Below are 20,608 nucleotides of genomic sequence, written 5' to 3'. Positions count from 1 at the left end.
TGCCTGTCCCTTTCAAGTATTTTGCATTGGAACATCCAGAGGCCACTCTTGTGTTATTGCACAGGGCTTCCTCTCACATTGTATGTATTACCTGTTCTATTCTTACCACCGGTCTGACTCTGACATGCTGTGACACCTCATTGGAACCCACAAGTGAGTTTATAGCACAGGACATTGTATGATTTTATAACTGGGGGTAATGGCCTGCATTGGCATGGTGTCATCTATAATATTCGGGGGAGGAGTCCAAACTTTGATGGCCCATAAATTCAATCACGCCTGAAAACAGGTGTGTAGGGGACATGGTCCCAGGGATTGGTGCTGGGACCTCATGATATAATCGTAGAATGATTACAGCACAGAAGGAGGCCATTTGGACCATCGAGCCCGCACCGGCTCTTTGTAAGAGCAATGATAATGATTCAGACATGCAGCCAGCGCTACCCGCGATATTCATTGGCTGCACACCAGTGTTTGAGGGGGTAGGAAAGTGGGTTTCTCTGATGCTACTTAAAGGCAGCCAGCACCTCTTAAAGCGGAGGTACGCTCTGGCTGCATATCACAGGGAAACTTCCCAGATTGGAAAAATGGGCTGGAAGAGGTCCAGAAAGGGCACCCAGATTCTCCGATGCAACGTTGGAGACCCTGGTCCAAGCGGTGGACAAGAGGCGGGATATCCTGCTCACTCCAGGGGGAAGAAAGCAACACCGCCGCCGCCAGTGGGAAGAGGTTACTGAGGAGGTCAATGCCAGGAGCTTAGCTCCCAGGACATGGTTGCAATGCCGAAAGAAGTTCAATGACCTCACCAGAGTTGTCAAGGTAAGAATACTGCTCTCTTACTCTCTGCTCACACCTCTACCACCTCCCGTCTTACTACTCACAACTCACAATACTGCCCTCCCGCTTCCCTTCACTCTCCTGCAATCACTGCACCGCAGTTCACTCCACCTCCACTCATACTCGAACTCACCAACATGTCAACCTTCCCTTCCCCACACCTCACGTCTATACACACACCACAAAATATTCGACAATGACAGGCACATTCTCTAAACACCTCACAAGGATGTTACTAACACAGTCTCTTCTAGAGGAGGCCGAGCCTGCCTAAACACTCTCTTGTGGAAGAAAATGTGATGGCCATCACAACAACAGCAATTTGCATTTAAATAGTGCCTTTAACGTAGTAAAATATCCCACAGCATTTCACAGGAGGGTTATGAGGCAAAATTTGACACCAAGCCACATGAGATATTAGGACAGGTCACCAAAAACTTGATCAAAGAGGTAGGTTTTCAGGAGTGTCTTAAAGGAGGAGAGAGAGGTTTAGGGAGGGAATTCCAGAGCTTGGGGCCCAGGCAGCTGAAGGCACGGCCACATATGGTGGGGCAAAGGAAATCAGGGATGCACAAGAGACCAGAATTGGAGGTAAATGCAGAGATCGTAATGGGTTGTAGGGCTGGAGAAGGTTACAGAGATAGGGAGGGGCGAGGCCATGGAGGGATTTGAAAACAAGGATGCAAAGAATCATCTACTTGGCACTTTTGGTGGAAGATGGTTGCAAATGCTTCAGCCTTGTCTTTTGTACTCACCTGCTGGGCTCAGTGAAGGATATTGAAGTCCCCTAGCCAGAGTACGTTCTGTACCCTTGCTGCCCTTAGTTCTTCCTCCATATGATGTTCGATATAGAGTACTGCTTCATCAGCTAAGAGAGGGCGGTAGGTGGTAATCAGCAGGAGGTTTCCTTGCCCATGTTTGGCCTGAAGCCATAAGACTTCATGGGGGCCAGAGTCAATGTCGAGGACTCCTGGGGCCACTTCCCCCTGACTGTATACCACTGTGCTCTGGTGGGTCTGTCCTGCCAGTGGGACAGGACATACCCAGGGATGGTGATGAAGGAACCTGGGACGTTGGCTAATGGGTATGATTCTGTGAGCATGACTATGACGGTCTGTTGCTTGATTAGTCTGTGAGACAGCTCTTCCAATTTTGGCACCAGTCCCCAGATGTTAGTGAGGAGGATTTTTCAGGGTCGACTGGGCTGGGTGTGCCTTTGTCGTGTCCTGATCCGATGCCTAGGTCGCAGCCGAATGGTCTGTCCAGTTTTATTCTTGTTTTCTTTTCTAACAGTTTGACACAACTGAGTGGCTTGCTAGGCCACTTCAGAGGGCAGTTAAGAGTCAACCATGTTAGTGTGGGACTGGAATCATATATAGGCACAGGTCGGATAAGGATGGGAAATTTGCTTCCCTAAAGGACAGTAGTGAACCAGTTGTGTTTTTACAATGTTCCGGCAGCTTTCGTGGTCCTTTTTCTGATGCCAGTCCACAAATTACCAGATTTATTGAATTTCATGGCATTTGAGCCCTCTGCCTAAGGTGCCATAACCACTACACTACTGTACCCTTATAGTTTACCTCTTTCCAACATGGCCTATCCACCATGAACCATTCTGCTGCACCATGGTCGAACCAGGAGCACCATCTTATAGGGTGGAGATTTACCTTATACACTAGGTACATGAACTAGGTCTTGCCATACCCGGAGGATATTTGGTGGTTGGAATGGTGTGCACATTTTCGTAAGTGCTGCAGGTACCAAGCTGCTAAGACAGATACAGCTGAGGATCTGAGACAGAAGGCACTCACTCTCCTCCATCACCACCACCACCACCACCCCCCTCCCCACCCCCACCCGCACAGTGCTGTTCAAAAATTTTACACAGTGAGTGGAATTCTCTGCCTCAAACCATTGTTGAAGCAGAGTCCATTAATTGTTTTGAAAAGAATTAGATAGTAACTTGAAAAAGAGGGGAGCAAGTAGAAGAGTGGAATGATGGTGATGATGATGCTGGTACAAACTTGATGAGCTAAATAGACAATTGCTATACAATGGCATTACAAGTACAAATGTGGTAGAGTTTTCCAGGGCATAGGAGTATAACATGTGATGGAAAATCCTTTAGGTACAGTAGTGCCTGATATATATCTTAACCACAGCAAAACTTCACTATAATGAGCCATGTTTATAATGGGTCTAGCAATCCCAAGGCAAGACGTGATTTTTAAAAATAGAAATCAATCCTACTACAATGAACACTTAAGCAGGATCGACCGATGGAATTCAAGCTGAGGCTAATTGAAAGATAATCGATTATAGTGTGAATACCACATGAGGTATGTTCTTGCTGCCTGATAACATGGCTCACCATCTGCACACAAACTGCATTGAGGAAACGGGCACAAGTCAACTGCAGCCAGGTAACATGCATGAAGAATGAGAGTAAGAGATCTTCTTTGTCTCTGAAAACAAAACTTCGAATCATCCAGGATTTCGACCATAGGAGATAGGAGCAGGAGTAGGCCATTCGGCCCCTCGAGCCTGCTCCGCCATTTAGTGAGATCATGGCTGATCTGATTTTTACCTCAAGTCCACTTTCCCGCCCTTTCCCCATATCCTTTGACTCCCTTGCTGATCAAAAATTTGTCTAACTCAGCCTTGAATGTATTCAATGACTCAGCCTCCACAGCTTTTTGGGGTAAAGAATTCCAAAGATTCGCAACCCTCTGGGAGAAGAAATTCCTCCTCATTTCCATCTTAAACGGGCGACCCCTTATTCTGAGACTATGTCCCCTAGTTTTAGATTCCCCCATGAGGGGTAACATCCTCTCAACATCTACCCTATCGAGTCCCCTCAGAATCTTGTATGTTTCAATAAGATCGCCTCTCATTCTTCTAAACTCCAATGAGTATATACCCAACCTGTTCAATCTTTCCTCATAAGACAACCCTTCCATACCCGGAATCAACCTAGTGAACCTTCTTTGAACTGCCTCCAATGCCAGTATGTCCTTCCTTAAATAAGGGCACCAGAACTGTACGCAGTACTCCAGGTGTGGTCTCACCAGCACCCTGTACAGTTGTAGCATAACTTCCCTGCTTTTATACTCCATCCTCCTAGAAATAAAGGCCAATATTCCGATTTGGACCATAAACGAATATCGCAAGCCACAATCTGCAAAGAAATTGGCTTAGCAAAGAGCACTGCTGCAACTGTGTGGGCCAACAGAGGAAAAATCAAGTCTGCCATCATCAAAGATGAAACGCTGATCCAGAGAAAATGAATCCGTACATGAAGATCTTGATGAAGGAGTCTACCACTGGTTTAAAGTAGCCAGAGAGAGGAACATTCCAATATCGGGATATGTGTTACGAGCAAAGGCTGAAAAATTTGCCTGTTCTTTAGGCATCGAAAACTTCAAATGTTCAAATGCATGGCTGGATCACTTTAAGCAGCAGCATGACTTAAAGTTTAAGACAGTAGTTGACAAAAGGGGTGGGATTAACACGGAGGTGACTAGCACATGACTGACTGATGTTTTCCATCTCTTTTGCAGTACTACAGTCCAAGAGACATTTATAACGAAACTGGACTTTTTAATCAGCTCTTTCCCAATAAAACTCGCCCATGCTGGTGATGCCTGTGCTGGCACTACACAAAGCAAACAGAGAGTTGCTCTTCTACAAGGAAAAAGTATGGATGGAACTGATCATCTGACCCCCTTTTTCAATTGGTAAAGCTGAGAATCCCAGATATTTGATAAATGTAAAGACGCTGCCAGTAATGTACAGGAACAAAAAAGCCTGGATGACTGGAGACATCTGGCCTGAATGAATCAGATCGTTAGACAGAACAATGCAATCTAAGGCTGTAAAGTGCTGCTGTTCATTGGCAATGTCCCTGCGCATGCCTTTGAAGGGATTCCCATAGCACTGCATGATTTAGGTGAGGAATACAAGTTCACAAGGGGACAACAAACGCAGGTACATTGATACCCTAAGGTGTTTAATCTACATCCATCATCACCCCAGGACCCACGGTTGATATGTCCAGGTACATGTAAGGGGTCCATCAGAGAAAACCTGTCTTCACTGCCTCAGAAGACAGACATTCACTGAATTGTACCATCTGCTGCACAGTGACCTGCAGACAACATCTGGAACAGAGATGGCTCTTACCGTAGAAATGATAGTTACCACAGCATGAAGGTTTCATGCTATCAGATCCTTCCAAGCCATCCCATGGGACATCTACCACATTAATCAGTCTGAGGTGCGCACATGTATCAAGCAAGTGACAATTGCTAATGTAGAATTTCGACAGGGTTCTCCCGACATCCCACCCCATCTTCAGCAGAGACCCTGGAGAAACTGCAAAAACAGCCACTTTGAGCTGTTTGCACCATTTCTCCAGGGTTCCCAGCATTCTTCTGTCGAAGTTACAGTAGTAGATCAGGAGAACTCCCACAGAGATTGCAAGGGCAACACCTTAATTGCTTTCCTTGTGGAACATCAGCATCAGCTGGACAAGGTGCAGAACTTTCACCAGGTGGCAGAGTTCCCTCGATCGAACAGTCATAAAAAGCAACCATGTGGGCATCAGAGGTGCTCATTATCAACCTCATGGATTGCGGAACAGAAAGGGTTTGTACTCAGTTAACATCCAGTAATATCAATTAACATAAACATCATAATGCACATCAATCACCACTTTACAGGAAACAACCGTAATGCTTTTGTTATGCGGTAGTCCGCAGTGCCTGCATTATTTGAGGGGAAGACAAACACTGAGGGAATGGCTCTTGGGCTAATGTACACATCAATTGCTACTGACCCCTAACAGGAACACTTTGGATTGTAAGCCTGAATATTTTTTTGCTGTTTGTCAGTCACCACCTCCACATGAAAACAAAAAGTGCACTGTTCAGTGATGGCACAATAAAAGAGTAATTTTTGCATTCAATGCTGTAAATGATATCTACCAGAGGATGTGTGTGTGTGCCCAACTGAACTGTGCTATGCTTTAAGGGCCCCTCAAGAAATATGTGCAAATGTGAGGAGCATACTTATCTTTGGCTTTCTCATGAAACCAGCAAACCTTTTCCCCATTTGCAGCCAGCTAGGAGTGAGTTGGGTGACTACATTGACTCAATTGGTGACCTCCCTTCATCCAGCTGTACTTTAACTGGAGGGTGGCTTTCAGTGCCAAATAGGGCCACCTTTTGCAACAGGACCATCAATTTTTCAGCATTAAGGGGAGCAATGTTCACCAGTATTTCTCTCCCTTGTGCAATTGTAGCAATAAATCCACTATTCTGCCACCTCCATGACATCCCCTTTAATAACAAGCCACAGCCTTTTAACAGCTGTGTCTTGGTGGATTTTGTGACCGCCAGTATTATATTCTATATTATAGAACAAACTCTCTAATCAAAGACTTCACGTGCAACTAACTTACTTAAATTAGGGGGAAGGAGTCCCATCACAAAACTTGGCTTGGTTGGCCCGTCCTCTGAACTCTGGCACAAGCAAGCCTGTGTCACATGCCAGCACAACCTCATTCTTGCTGTTTTCACAAAATCGAAACTATAATATCAGCTTGGCCCAGATAGTCTCCCTATCCCCTTTGAATCATAAGGTGGGTTCAAGCCCCACTCCTGAGGAGTTATACATTGTCAGAGGTGCAGTCTTTTGGATATGACATACTTGTTCATGTGGATGTGAAAAGCCCCATGGTACCAGTTGAAGTACAGAGGAAATTCCCTTGGTGTCTTGGTCAACAATGCTCCCACAACCAACATCAACAAAAACAAAATGGTCATTCATCTCATTTCTTTTTTGTGGAATCTTGCTCTGTACAAATTCGCTGCCACATTTGCCAACATGATGATAATGACTGCATTTCAAAAAGAAATTAGTTGCGAAGCAATGTCCTGAAAATATGCAATATAAATGTGAGTTCGTTCTTTCTATAAAAACAGTGAAAATGACAGGTTGTCACTAAACTTGAAAAATTAACTGGCGCAGAGAAAACATTAGTAAACAATGCAGACTCATATTTAGAAACAGTAATGGAGCTCCCATGGTCCTCCTAATGGTAAATTGGAGCATACGCTGTTTTATAAAGACGAGCATTTTATTATGTTGTACGCAATGTATTATTCCGTTGTTAAGGTAGAGCATTGTCCGTTTAAGCCCACAAGGCCTAATTGCTGTGAGTCAGCGTGTTACTGACTGTATTTGCCCACTATCGTTGTGATTATAGTTGGTAAATGTGGTCGAAGCGCTGGTTACAGCAGAGAAAACCAGTTACGAGTTGAAGATGACCTAGATGTATTTCTGATGTCTTATGCTAAAAAAAATTACTTTAATTGCTTCTAATAGTGTCTTCCCTAGTGGTTTTCATTTGCAGTAAGTCTTCATCGATACACAAGTACAAGATGTGGCAGAGTTTACAAACAAGCGACGCACTCTGTGAATGGCTATTCTTGCTGTCAATCACAAACAAATCTGTGACTTCAGGACAAACGTCTTTACCCAAAGAGTGGTAAGAATGTGGAACTCACTACCAGAAGGAGTAGTTGAAGCAAATTAAATGCATTTAAGGGGAAGCTAGATAAGCACACAAAGGAGAAAGCAGTAGAAAGGCATACTGATAAGGGTAGATGAAGTAGGATGGGAGGAGGCTTGTATGTAGCATAAATGATGGCATAGAGTAGTTGTGCCAAATGGCCTGTTTCTGTGCTGTAGACTCAATGTAACTCAATGAAATGTAATGACTTACAGGCCCATACATTTGCTGTAGCCTGCATCTGGTGAGAGTAATAACATTGGGAACGTCTTAAACTCCAGGCTAAGGCTCCTCAATCGGTAAAGGCATCCAATGGAAAACATTGTTACAGATATTTCAAACAAAAAATGTCATTGTAAAGGTAAGTTTAGTCTCTTTATTGTAATTTATACAATCTTTTTATGTCTACTTTGTTAAAACCTTATTTCCAGCAGTAAATCTCCAGATTAATGGAGAATGCAAGGTGGCAGTTGAAAGCCTTTTCAAAGAATATTTTGAACAATTTGATTGGTTCACCTTTTTATTATTGATCACTGTTGCTAACTACTCATTAATTTTTTTTTCTTGAACTCCCATGATTAGTAATTTTTATTAATGTTTGCTACTTACTGATACTGTGCCTACCAGTTGATTTTGTGATTTGTTGCTGATTTATGGATATGACATTTGAACCAATTGAATGAAAGTCTGACACAAAATTGATTAGAAACAGCGTGACATCTGAAGTGTGACGGGCAAAATGCCCACTCTACATTTGGTAATTAAAAATGTTAGTATACCTTATGCTATAATGCAGAAAATACTGATGGTGCATTAACTTAAGTAATGACCAAGCAGTAGAACTAAAACAAAAAGGGATTTATTTCCCCTGGTCTTGAGGTTGATCATATTGTGCATTGCAGTCTTGAGAAGAAAAAACATGATATTATTAATATTTCCATACACTAAGAGTGCAGGCGTTACATAGAATAAGTTACATTTTCAATTATGATTTGTAAGACTTATCCGTATTGCTGAATGGCTAAGACAACTGATGTGTCTGATATGTGTGAAATGACCGGGTTAGGTCAGTGTTTTTTTGTTTCCAGATGTTCACGTCGTTTGAAAGATTAGGATCGAATCAGAGGGAGCAGGCTAAGGTAACTATTCTAGTTAGCAGGCGAGAGATCGTTTATGTTAAGGGCATGAACCAAGACTGCTAGTTACAGCACTGGTTTGTACTCTAGCTCAGAAAATGAAAGACAGTATAATAAGCACTTCATTAACCCCATAAACCCCGATTGTTTAAAACCCCTTATGATATTGTCCCGGAGATTTTTTTTTCCATATGCCCTTTAATGTTCTGGGTCAGTGCTATAGAAATGCTGACAGGCGGTATTTCACTATTTCTGTTAAAAGATCTCGCAAGGACATAACTTTAGCTGTCCGGCCCGTGTTATTATTCCAAACAGCCTTTCAATGCAGACTTGCCTGTGCGCCTAACAAGTGAGTGCATTGGAAACTGATAGGATGCTGAGGTGGGAGGAGCCGGAGATCGTCAGCATCCTGAGGGGGCAGAGCCCGGGCTCGTTGGGCAACGTTTGCCACTCGGGTGTTTGGCTCGGTGTGAGTGTGATCGTTGTGTTTCGGTCAGCTTTTCTTTTTCGGGGTGGGGGGAAAAGACCGCCGGCCACTCGGAAGCTTTGGATCTCTCCTGTTGTCTGCAGCAGAACCATCAGAAAACCTTGCCCCCAGTTTGAAACTTTTTCTCGCACTCCCCAGCACCATGGACAGCCCGGGCTTCGACAACCTGGACGCCGTCGGTTTCCTTCAAATTTGGCAACGCTTTGACGCTGATGGTAATGTATTTCTACTTTATCACATTCAGTGCAAAATAGGGAGACCTATGAGCCCCTTCTCTATGATGGAATGGTTATATGAGTTAGTGTAAGCGTCAGGTGAATGTATGAACGAGAAAAACCTTAAATTATTACTCTTAATGTGGCTGCACTGTTATAAATTAGAAATTAATTTTTCTTTTTATGTAATTCAAACTTGTTGCGATCAAGTTGAACCCTGGAATATTCAATTGATCGGAAAGGGCAAACAAATGAATTCTGACCAGCTTTTCACACAGCAAAGGGTTGAGATAGACCAGGACACCCTTTCTGTCACATTTCCATTTGCAGGTTTGGCTGTATTTGACTGTCGCTCTGGTTGTGCCCAGTTGTGGACATTTTATTGAGGTGGATCAGTGCTAAGACTGGGACCTGCCCCAATTTTTGTTCTCCCGAGGTGAACTCAACTAATTTACTCCACTAAAGCAAAGGAAAAAACCGCAGGTACTGGAAATCTGAAATAAAAACAGAAAATGCTGGAAATACTCAGCAGGTCAGACAGCATTTGTGGAGAGAGAAACAGAGTTAATGTTTCAGGATGATGACCTCAGATTCCCAGCAAAACAAAACTATCCCCATGGAACTTATTTCTTCATATCTCAACTCATTTTTTCTCCCCTTGCTCAGTCTCTTCCGACCCACATACGAGACTCTTCTGACGCCCTCCGCCACTTTAACAGTTTCCTGGCCCTAACCGTCTCCTTGTCACAATGGACGTCCAGTCCCTCTACACCTTCATACCCACTAGGACGGCTTGCGTCCCTCCCCTTCTTCCTTGAACGGAGGCTCAATCAGTCCCCATCCACAACACCCTCTTGCGCTTAGCAGAACTTGTTCTTAAATTAAACAACTTCTTTAAAAAAAGTTCTGACGAAAGGTCATTGACCTGAAACGTTAACTCTGTTTCTTTCTCCACAGATGCTGCCTGACCTGCTGAGTATTTCCAGCGTTTTCTATTTTTATTTTATATTTAATTTGCTCCACTGTTGTAGTTTGAGACTTTTCACACTGACCAAGTCCCCTCCTTATCCTGTGTTTTGACCAACAAACGTGTCCTTTCTTAAAAGGTACTCTAAAAATTGCTAGGGATGTTTGCAACAAAACTGCACCCAGATTTATTAGCAGTAAAAAGCAGTTTAACATTCATTATTTCAACACACTCAGCCCTTGAATAAGGGATGTAGGTTGCTGTTTTGGAGTTATTTATTTTAACCACTTATTGACTGTATCAAAATATGAGTTCTGTTTGGCACTTTCCGTTTTTATTTTGTTTAAAAAATATAGAGTTGGGGCAAAGTTAGGTGAAATCTTCAATTTTGCCATTTAAAAAAAAGTTGACCTTGAGATCTTCAATAAAGAGCTGGTATAAGGGTTAGGTGTTAGAATTTTTATCAGTTCTGTGATCCGTAAACACTGATTTTCATATTTTTTCAATGGGGATGTTACAAGCTGCAGGATGGGAGCACCATTGCTTTGGGTCATTAACTGTCATTGTACTTACTGCCTGAATTTTGGAATGAACTGACCTAAATTGTGCTATCAGAATGATAGTGCATGATTCCAGAAGAGAATTCAGTATCAGAACGATGGTGCATGATTCCAAAATAGAATTCAGTATCAGAACGATAGTGCGTGATTCCAGAAGAGAATTCAGTATCAGAATGATGGTGCATGATTCCAAAATAGAATTCAGTATCAGAACGATAGTGCGTGATTCCAGAATAGAATTCAGTATCAGAACGATGGCCCCTATTCTAGAACCAAATGTGTCAGCACCATTGTTGTGGAATTAGCCCGACATCTATGTTCTAAAGTAAAGTATAACCTATCACTTGCTCTGTTGTTTAGTAAGCGTGGACCCGGGCACAGTATTATTTAAACCTGCTCGACCTTTTGTGAAATAAAAGTTTTTTTTTAAATCTCTTCTCATCTGACAGAAGACTGGAAGTTTAACTATTATAGTCAGTAAAGAACCATTTTGTTTTCAATCTACACACTGCTCACTCCATTCAGAGCAACCTGTAACACGGTGGAACCTAGTTTTCCAAGCGCTCACTGAGGGCAGTACTTCTTCACCGTGACTTCTGTACATCCTTGTAGGAACAGCAGTGACCAAGCAGAATTACTACGCTGCTAAAGCAGGCCATCATTTTAAAATTGTAGCTCATAAATAGCTCTGGGGGTTAGGGTAGATTGCTGCTATTTCAGTTTGTTAACCAGGCTGCAGTTACCATTAAGGTAACCCAGCCAGCTTGCTTGGTAAGTGGTTTTCTATCCTGTGATGTAGGGAGTTGTAAGTCTGTTATGTGGACAAAAGAAAGGTTGAATGTAAAACATTTTTACACATGAATAATAAGCGATAACTTGCTAAAATCCACCTAATAGTAAAATGCCCAAAACTCTAGCTGACCACATTTGCCTTGGTACAAATTTGATCCTGGCCATGTATGGCCTTGATGCACACAATATTGTTTCCTAGTAAATTCAGGTCTCTTTACTGTACTTTATTACCCTAATTCATTCTGTAACAAAAATTCTTCAGTAAACAAGGTTTCCAGAAAGTGAGATAGGATGGCTATTTTAACTGATCCTATTCAGTGCCTCTGTAAATTACTTTATTGGAATGGTTACATTATTTGTTGAACTCTGTCTAGATAATGGCTACATTGAAGGCAAAGAACTGGATGATTTTTTCCGTCACCTTATGAAGAAACTTGGTACTGAAGTGAGTACACGTACTTCTTTCGCTTGATGTTGTTCTTGAGTAAAGCTCATTATGAGCATTTCCATGGCAACAAATTTAGTTCTCTCCTGGCAACCGATTGCCAAATCATAGAATCATAGAATGATACAGCACAGATGGAGGCCATTCGGCCCATCATGCCTGTGCCAGCTTTTTGGAAGAGCTCTCCAATTAGCCCCACACCCCTGTTGTTTTCCCATAGCCCTGCAAATTTTTCCATTTCAAATATTTATCCATTTCCCTTTTGAAAGTTGCTGTTGAATCTGCTTCTATTACCCTTTCAGGCAGGGGATTCCAGATCATAACAACTAACTGCATAAAATTTTTTACCTCATGTCGCCTCTGGTTCTTTTACTTTAAATCTGTGTCCTCTGGTTACCGACCCTTCTGTCACTGGAAATGGCTTCTTATTTACTCTATCAAAGCCCTTCATGATTTTGAACACCTCTATTAAATCTCCTCTTCAAAAAAAGATGGAAAGTACTTCCATAAAACAATGCATAGTGATAAAGTCAATTGAGCCAGAGAATAACACTTCCTCTTGCTCAACTCTTTGCATTTGCAAAGACAGAAAAGCATTATCTCATAGGGGATTGATTATACACTGTTTTCATTGCATTCGCTCTCCTTAAAAGCCCAGCAACCCAAACATTTCTGTGAGTATAATATCCCTTTTCTTTTTTCTTTTGCCCAGTTCGTTCGATACTTCAAACAATAATTGTGCAGATCTTGAGTGCAGTAGTTCTGTCACAATTATTTTCTTCAGTGACTTAACCCTTTGTACTGGGTATCTTTTGAGGCTTTTAAATGTATACAATTTTGATTGTGACTTCTGCAAAAAAAAATGATAAATGTTTAGCATTAAATATTAAAAAGTAGAATTGGATAGATGCATGGAACCATAAAATATTTTTTGGAAAGCAATAAACTGCAAATGTTGGAAATTCAAAACATAAATTGCTGGAAACATATAGCAGATCAGCCAACCTCTGGGGAGAGAACAGACAGGTCAACATTTTGGGCTGGACCCTTTCTCAGGAGTGAAAAATGAAAGACAGGCTAACACTTAGAATCAGCAAAAACCGACAAATAAATCAACAATACCGCAAACACAGAGCGGAAGTATCTGTTGAATGACCTGTGACCTCCTCGATACAAAGCTAGGGATCGTTAAATGATGTAATGGATCTCCTGAGTCAGACAATAGAAAGATGCATTACAGAAACAAAGAACATCTGAACAGCTAAAGTAGTGACCGGCACACCCAAAGAAAAAGACAAGAAAATGGGAGAAATTATTAAATATTTTGTTCTTTTTCTGAATAATTGTTTTAATAAAACATTGACTCCTGTTGCTGTTCATTCTGGTAGAGTAATGTTCAGTAGATATTAGGCTTGGCTCAGTCGTAGCACTCTTGCCTCTGAGTCAGAAGGCTGTGAGTTCAAGCTCCACTCTAGGGCATATTTTTAGCTGACACTCCAGTGCAGCACTGAAGGAGTGCTGCACTGTCAGAGGTGCCGACTTTCGGATGCAAAGTTAAACTAAGGTCCCATCTGCCTGCTCAGGTGGACGTAAAAGATCCCATGGCATTATTCAAAGAAGAGCAGATGAGTTCTTCTGGTGTCCTGGCCAATATTTGTCCCTCAATCAACACCACTAAAACAGATTAATGTGTCTTATTGCTGTCTGTAGGACCTTGCTGTGTGCAAATTGGCTACGCTTCCCTACATTACAACGGTGACTACCCTTCCAAAGTAGTTCACTGGCTGTGAAATGCTTTGGGGCATCCTATGGTCGTGAAAGGTGCTATATAAATGTAAGTTCTTTCTTTCTAGATTATAACCAGGTGAAGCCACTGTATTAGACAATTAGTTGAAAGTCCCAATAATTATTAACATCTCTTTTCAATACTTTGGGTGAAGAACAAAGATTATTATTGATTGCTTTATCTGATTAAAAACAAAACTTGGATGTAAATTCAGAAATGCCACGCAAATTCAGTGTCACCATTTAGCCAGAAGTGAACTTGCTTGCAAGAGGAATGGATCAGTACTTGTGTGGCTGCAAGTGTGAAATTTGCACTTTCACGAGTTTTTCCACAATGCAAGAAATCTGATCCGAACCAAGATGAGAATTACAAAGATTATACAGCACAGAAACAGGCCATTCAGCCCAACAGGTCGATGCCGATGTTTATGCTCCACGTGAGCTTCCTCCCACCCTTCTTCATCTAACCCCATAGAAGTTATCAGCACAGAGCGCAAAGCGGCACTATGTGGGGCAAATGTAATCCAGCCCCTAGAAGGTGAACATTATATAGAACTTTAAGGAATAAATACTGAAACTGTCAGTCATTCTGTTCTTGGAGCACATTGTCTGAAATTCAGAATATCAGTAAATTCAGTAAATTATGGAGCTTGAAGGATTGAAATGAGAACTGTATAAAATTAAAGTTTTGTTCTAAAATATTCAGAGAGTAGTGGTGAATGCTTGTTTTTCAGACTGGAGGGAGGTGTACAGTTTTGTTCCCCAGGGGTCGGTGCTGGGACCATTGCTTTTCTTGATATATATTAATGACTTGGACTTGGGTGTACAGGGCACAATTTCAAATTTGCAGATGACACAAAACTTGGAAGGGTAGTGAACAGTGAGGAGGATAGTGATAGACTTCAATAGAATATAGACAGGCTGGTGGCATGGGTGGACACGTGGCAGATGAAATTTAACACAGAAAAATGCGAACTGATACATTTCGGTAGGAAGAACGAGGAGAGGCAATCTAAACTAGAGAGCACAATTCTAAAAGAGGTACAGGAACAGAGAGATCTGGGGGTATACGTGCACAAATCGTTGAAGGTGGCAGGGCAAGTTGAGAAAGAGGTTAAAGAAGCATACGGGATCCTGGGCTTTATAAATAGAGGCATAGAGTACAAAAGCAAGAAAGTCACGATGAACCTTTATAAAACATTGGTTCGGCCACAACTGGAGTATTGTGTCCAATTCTGGGCACCGCACTTTAGGAAAGATGTGAAGGCCTTAGAAAGGGTGCAGAAGAGATTTACTGGAATGATTCCAGGAATGAGGGACTTTAGTTATGTGGATAGACTGGAGAAGCTGGGGTTGTTCTCCTTGGAACAGAGAAGGTTGCAAGGAGATTTGATAGAAATATTCAAAATCATGAAGGGTCCAGACAGAATAGATAGAGAGAAACTTCCCATTGGCGGAAGGGTCAAGAACCAGAGGACACAGATTTAAGGTGATTGGCAAAAGAACCAAAGGTGCTATGAGGAGAAACTTTTTTACGCAGCGAGTGGTTAGGATCTGGAATGCACCGCCCAGGGGGTGGTGGAGGCAGATTCAATCATGGCCTTCAAAAGGGAACTGGATAAGTACTTGAAAGTAAAAAAAATTGCAGGGCTACGGGGAAAGAACGGGGTAGTGGGACTAGCTGGATTGCTCTTGCATAGAGCCAGCGTGGACTCGATGGGCTGAATGGCTTCCTTCTGTGCTGTAACCTTTCTATGGTTCTGTGCACTATTTGTGCTGAATATCAGATTACCCTTTCTGTTGAATTTGTTATGTTATGAAATCATTAGGTCAAATTTTAGGCTTTTAGACCAAAAGCTTCTCTGTGCAAAAAAAAATCTAATTTAAAGAGCTGATTTATTGCTTCAGAAATGCTTTATTTTTCAGTACATGAAGCAAAAGCCTGGCACAGACTGGGGATTTTGTGGTAAGCGTGGAAGATTAAGTGTTTCAAGGAGATTTAGATTTAGTTTAATAGATAGAGTAGCTCCTTCAAGGTTTAATGCAGCATCACCATAGAGAATCAGAGTGACCTAAGCAGAGACGGAATGGATGGTACAGCAAGAGGGCGAGTGACATGAGACGTGAAGTGTGCTCATTAGTTTCGGCCACTAGTTTTGAACATTTTTGGTGAATTTATATGTTGCTCAAGGTGAGGGAGTTTTGCACTGGCTGATTTCAACCTTGGAAGTTTTTTTTTGCTTTTGGCACCCAGGGGTAATTCTTTTTGAATTTGTGTTGCCAGTGAGAGCTTCATTCATTAATTTTAACAGACGGAAAATGATGGGCAGTGCGCCTTAGATTCACTGATATTCGCTGCTGGCATGTGAAGTTCCCCCACTGCAGCGCAAACTTGGTGAATCAGCCCCACGATGTCAGTATCATCCAGGTCAAGTAGAACATGGACCAAATGCAGAGTAAAGGTCCCTCTATTCAGCCTTGCCAATGCGTGTTAAACCCCCAACTTCATTGTGGCATCTCTGAGTGAGATTGGCGATTCCATTTTGTAACAAATTATGCTTAGTTTTTGTGCTGTGGGCCCACACCTGCTTAACATTGAAATGAGGCTATCAACATTGATTTAATCTATGGTGTCAACATCTAATGCAGAGAGGAGACTTTCATCTGTCTATTTATATCTATTTCTTCCAATTTATTCCACTGGACAGAGTTGCCATTAATAAATAAGGAAATACAAGAACAAATCATGTTATTTCTACATGGATTGTTTAGATCTTCAGGTCGGAGAGGAATTTTCCAGAGTTTTTTTTTCCCCTTATTGAACATGGGTTTTTCCTCTGTTATTTTGCCTCTTTGTGTGTGTGTGTGTGTGTGTGTGTGTTGGGGGGGGTGGGGGTGGTAGGAAGTGTCTAGCCATTGTGGCGTGGGGCAGGCATGATGGATCAGCTGGTCTTTTCCTGCAGGTTGTTTTCATATGTTTTTATTGGTTAAGGCTAGTTTGGAACCCAGGTGCCAGAGGTGAGGTTATATTAACTCAAGGTACATTACCTGGTGGAAAATATATTCAGATGTGGTATGATCACTACTGCCTTCAAATTAACGATTCATCTGAAAAGTCCCTCTTTGTTATTTTAGTGGGGTGTTAACCTGCTTTTAAAAAAAAAATGGGTTAATGCCTTCACTAAGAAAGTGGAGAGTGGAATTTCAGACAAATAACACTAAGCATTTCGTCCACGAAATCCCACAACATAGAGCCAAGGCTTATATTTTTGGCTCATTTCACTAAACAAAAATACAAGGTGAAAGCAGCTGTATTAAAACACTGCCAAAAGCACTTGAATCCGTTTTTAACAAAGTAAATGTGTACAAACGTATGGCCCAGTGATGGTAGTACCTTTGTAGATATAAATACAATGTTTGCATGCATCCACCGATTGAAGAGCTTTAGCTGTCATATATTCAGCTTTAAATCTTCCTTCACATGCCACTTGCAAGCTAAGTTCCCTTTTACATGGCTGGTTTCTGTTAGGCAGATAGTTAAAAATTAAAGAGGAGACATGGCAGATGCTTTGCAACTGAACCAACACTGCTATTGTCAAATCTGGCTTGTGTCAATAGATTCACTGTGTTTCTTCCATGTGATTAACTTATCTGCTTCAGGCAAAATCAAATTAAATAGTGTTATCGTGTACAAGTGCATCCTCAGAGTTGACAGTCCATGTTTCCATGAAGACTTAGTGGATTTTTTTCCCAGTTTGCTCCTGTGCATCCCAGAAAGTGCCAACTTATGCTGAGGAGCAGTCTGCAGGTGATGGTAGCCTATTAGTACCTTGCCCAAGTGTGTGTGTGTGTGTGTGTGTGTGAGAGAGAGCCTGAACAGTGAGTACTGGCAGGCTATTTTTATCATGGGGGGCATCACAGGCGGATAGGGCTTCTGTTTAATATCCCATTCAAAAGACAGCACTCCCTTGAAGTTTCAGCATAGATTATATGCCTTCATTGTGTAATGCAAAAAGCAAATTTAGTTAAAGTTAATACATGTTATTTAAACAGCATTAGTCACCAACATAGGTAGATATAAAAGATCCATAGGACCTTTGGAAGAACTGGTATTTCTCCCAGTGTTCATCCCTCAACCAACACTACCAAAAACAAATTAACTGGTCATTACTCTCATTTACTGTTCGCGGGACTTGCTGTGCACAAATTGGCTGCCACGTTTGCCTACATAATAACAGTGACCACATTTCAAAAATAATTCATTGGTTTTGAAGCGCTTTGGGACATCCTGAAGACACACTATATAAATGTAAATTCTTTCTTTCTAAGCTAAATGATGACATGGAGAAGTTGCAAGAAACATAACAGATATTTTAACATTGTAAAGTTTTTGCTGTGGAAATTAGTTAATTCATGTTTCTTTTTGTATTGGCCATGCAATATTATTGCAGACTTGTTAAATTAGAACAATGATGAATAACCTTTTAAAATAACCAATAGGCACCATGCTGATTTCACAATACCTTCAATCTCACTAGGCACACCTACAAGAATTTTCTATAAAACATGACTAAAGTGATAATGGGGTAAATTCACTGATCTCAAACTCCCAGCAGGGAGCACAAGTAGGAGATAGAACTACAGCAATATAGGCCCGATTTTGTGACCTGCTCTCCCTTTGAGTGTGGCTCCCTGTTGGGAGTGCTGAATTTGCCCCAGTGACTATAACAGAAGGTATAACGTACTGTGCCAGCGGTGGTTTACAGAGTGAAAGACCCAGCAGTCCTTTGCTTTCTCTTGCAGGACCTGTGAGTCACTATTGAAATGAACCCTGACTATCTGCTGTTATGCTACATTGACCCCTGCATTTTCTTCGGTGAAATGAGCAATATCTTGTGGGAGAGGCTTGGAATGGTTTTGAAATGTTAGTGGATAACATCATAACTCACAGAGAAGGCCATTCTTTTTGTACCGATTCTAATCCACACCATGTTTTCAGAGAAGTCAAAGGTTCGGAGATTGGTGTCCGATCACTAGTGTTGTGATCCTAGTGCCAATTGTCTGCCAATTAAAAATGCATCACACAACTGTAGTGCTTTATCGGGAATTGCACCCAGATTCCTGATACCCGCTCCCATTACTCTGTGCCAAGAATGCCAATTTATGAAATCTGCCCCTTAATTTAAAAGCTAATTTCCAGCAGAGCAGCTCATGTGGGTGAGGTCCGAGAGCTGCTGTCTGCTGTGGAGTGTACGGCAGCAAGAGACAGTGCTTTTAGGAGAAACGGCAAGAAAATCCTGGTCAAAATCCTGGAACTCCCTTCCTAACAGCACTGTGGGAAAACCTTCACCACACGGACTGCAGTGGTTCAAGAAGGCGGCTCACCACCACCTTCTCAAGGGAAATTAGGGATGGGCAATAAATGCTGGCCTCGCCAGCGATGCCCACATCCCATGAACGAATAAAAAAAACCGTTATCTGAAAAGCACCATGACTCAGGTATAATATGGTTTAAAATTCTAATTGAATTAGCTGGAAATCCACTACTGCACTTTTATTCAGCATTTTAAATATAACCTGCCATGGCTAAAATGAGATTTTGCTGTTACATTAGCTGGCATTTAACTTCAACTGAGACCTATATAAGATCTATGAGAACCATCCACTAAAATATAATTACATTTTCATGTGGTTAGACTTGCTTCATAATTTTCAATTCTGGTTCTTTTTTTAAAAAATCATTATCAATTTCTTCCTCTCCACCTGCTTCTTAATCAGTTTAAGTGCATCAACTTCACTGGTATATTTTAATCATTTGAGATTGGCTTAGCTACTTTTGTCGATGTGTGTATGTATATCATCTATATATATATCTATATATATATATCTATATCTATAAAAAGTGTGTATATATATATATATATGTGTGTGTGTGTGCATGTGTATGTGTACATGTGTAGGTGCATACAAGCTTGTGTGCATACCTACATTGTGTGTACCTACACGCATGTGTGTGTATCTACATGCATGTATGCATATCCACATGTGTACGTGCGCATCTATATGTGTACATATATGTGTGTGTGCATATCTACGTGTATATGTGTGTACATGCCTATCTACGTGTTTGTGTGTACGTAAGTGTGTGTGTATATGTGTGCGTAGATGCATATGTGCATACAAGCTTGTTTGTATTTACACGCGTATGTGTGAGATTATACAACTGAGTGGCTTGCTAAACCATTTCAGAGGGCGATTAAGAATCAACCACATTGCTGAGAGTCTGGAGCCACATATAGGACCGACCGGGTAAGGACGACAGGTTTCCTTCCCTAAAGGGCATTAATGAACCAAATGGGTTTTTACGACAATCCAGTAGTTCCATGGCCACCGTTACTGATACTAGTTTTTTTTAATTCCAGATTTCATTTAATTAATTGAATTAAAAAACCCCAGCTTCCATGGCGGGATTTGAACTCATGACTCCGGATTATTCGTCCAGGCCTCTTGATTACTAGTCCAATAACATAACCATTATGCTATCGTACCCAAGTGCAGTTGTACAATCTTGCTACAAAAAGTCATAATAAGAATAAAACCGGACAGACCACCTGGCATCGGATCACTAGGCACCGGACACAACAAAGGCAAACCAAGCCCAGTGGACCCTGCAAAGTCCTCCTCACTAACATCTGGGGACTTGTGCCAAAATTGGGAGAGCTGTCCCATAGACTAGTCAAGCAACAGCCTGACATAGCTATACTCACAGAATCATACCTTTCAGCCAATGTCCCAGACTCTTCCATCACA

General features: G+C 41.7%; 1 protein-coding gene across 1 annotated transcript in view; it reads left to right on the top strand.

The window, feature by feature from the left end:
* Positions 1 to 7,301: 7,301 nt before the first annotated feature.
* scgn (secretagogin, EF-hand calcium binding protein) overlaps positions 7,302 to 20,608 on the top strand; it is a 55,982-nt gene continuing 42,675 nt past the window's right edge. Inside the window, exons 1-5 of the mRNA XM_067997387.1 lie at positions 7,302 to 7,387; positions 7,627 to 7,772; positions 8,500 to 8,550; positions 9,173 to 9,249; positions 11,943 to 12,013. Coding sequence (XP_067853488.1) covers positions 9,177 to 9,249; positions 11,943 to 12,013 — 144 coding nt within the window. The 5' untranslated portion in view covers positions 7,302 to 7,387; positions 7,627 to 7,772; positions 8,500 to 8,550; positions 9,173 to 9,176. The remainder of the gene's footprint in view (positions 7,388 to 7,626; positions 7,773 to 8,499; positions 8,551 to 9,172; positions 9,250 to 11,942; positions 12,014 to 20,608) is intronic.

This window comes from Heptranchias perlo, chromosome 2 (assembly GCF_035084215.1).
Source record: "Heptranchias perlo isolate sHepPer1 chromosome 2, sHepPer1.hap1, whole genome shotgun sequence".
Classification (NCBI taxonomy): Eukaryota; Metazoa; Chordata; class Chondrichthyes; order Hexanchiformes; family Hexanchidae; genus Heptranchias; species Heptranchias perlo.
Note: the sequence above shows the minus strand (reverse complement) of the source record. Positions and strands in the feature narration are given on the sequence as shown.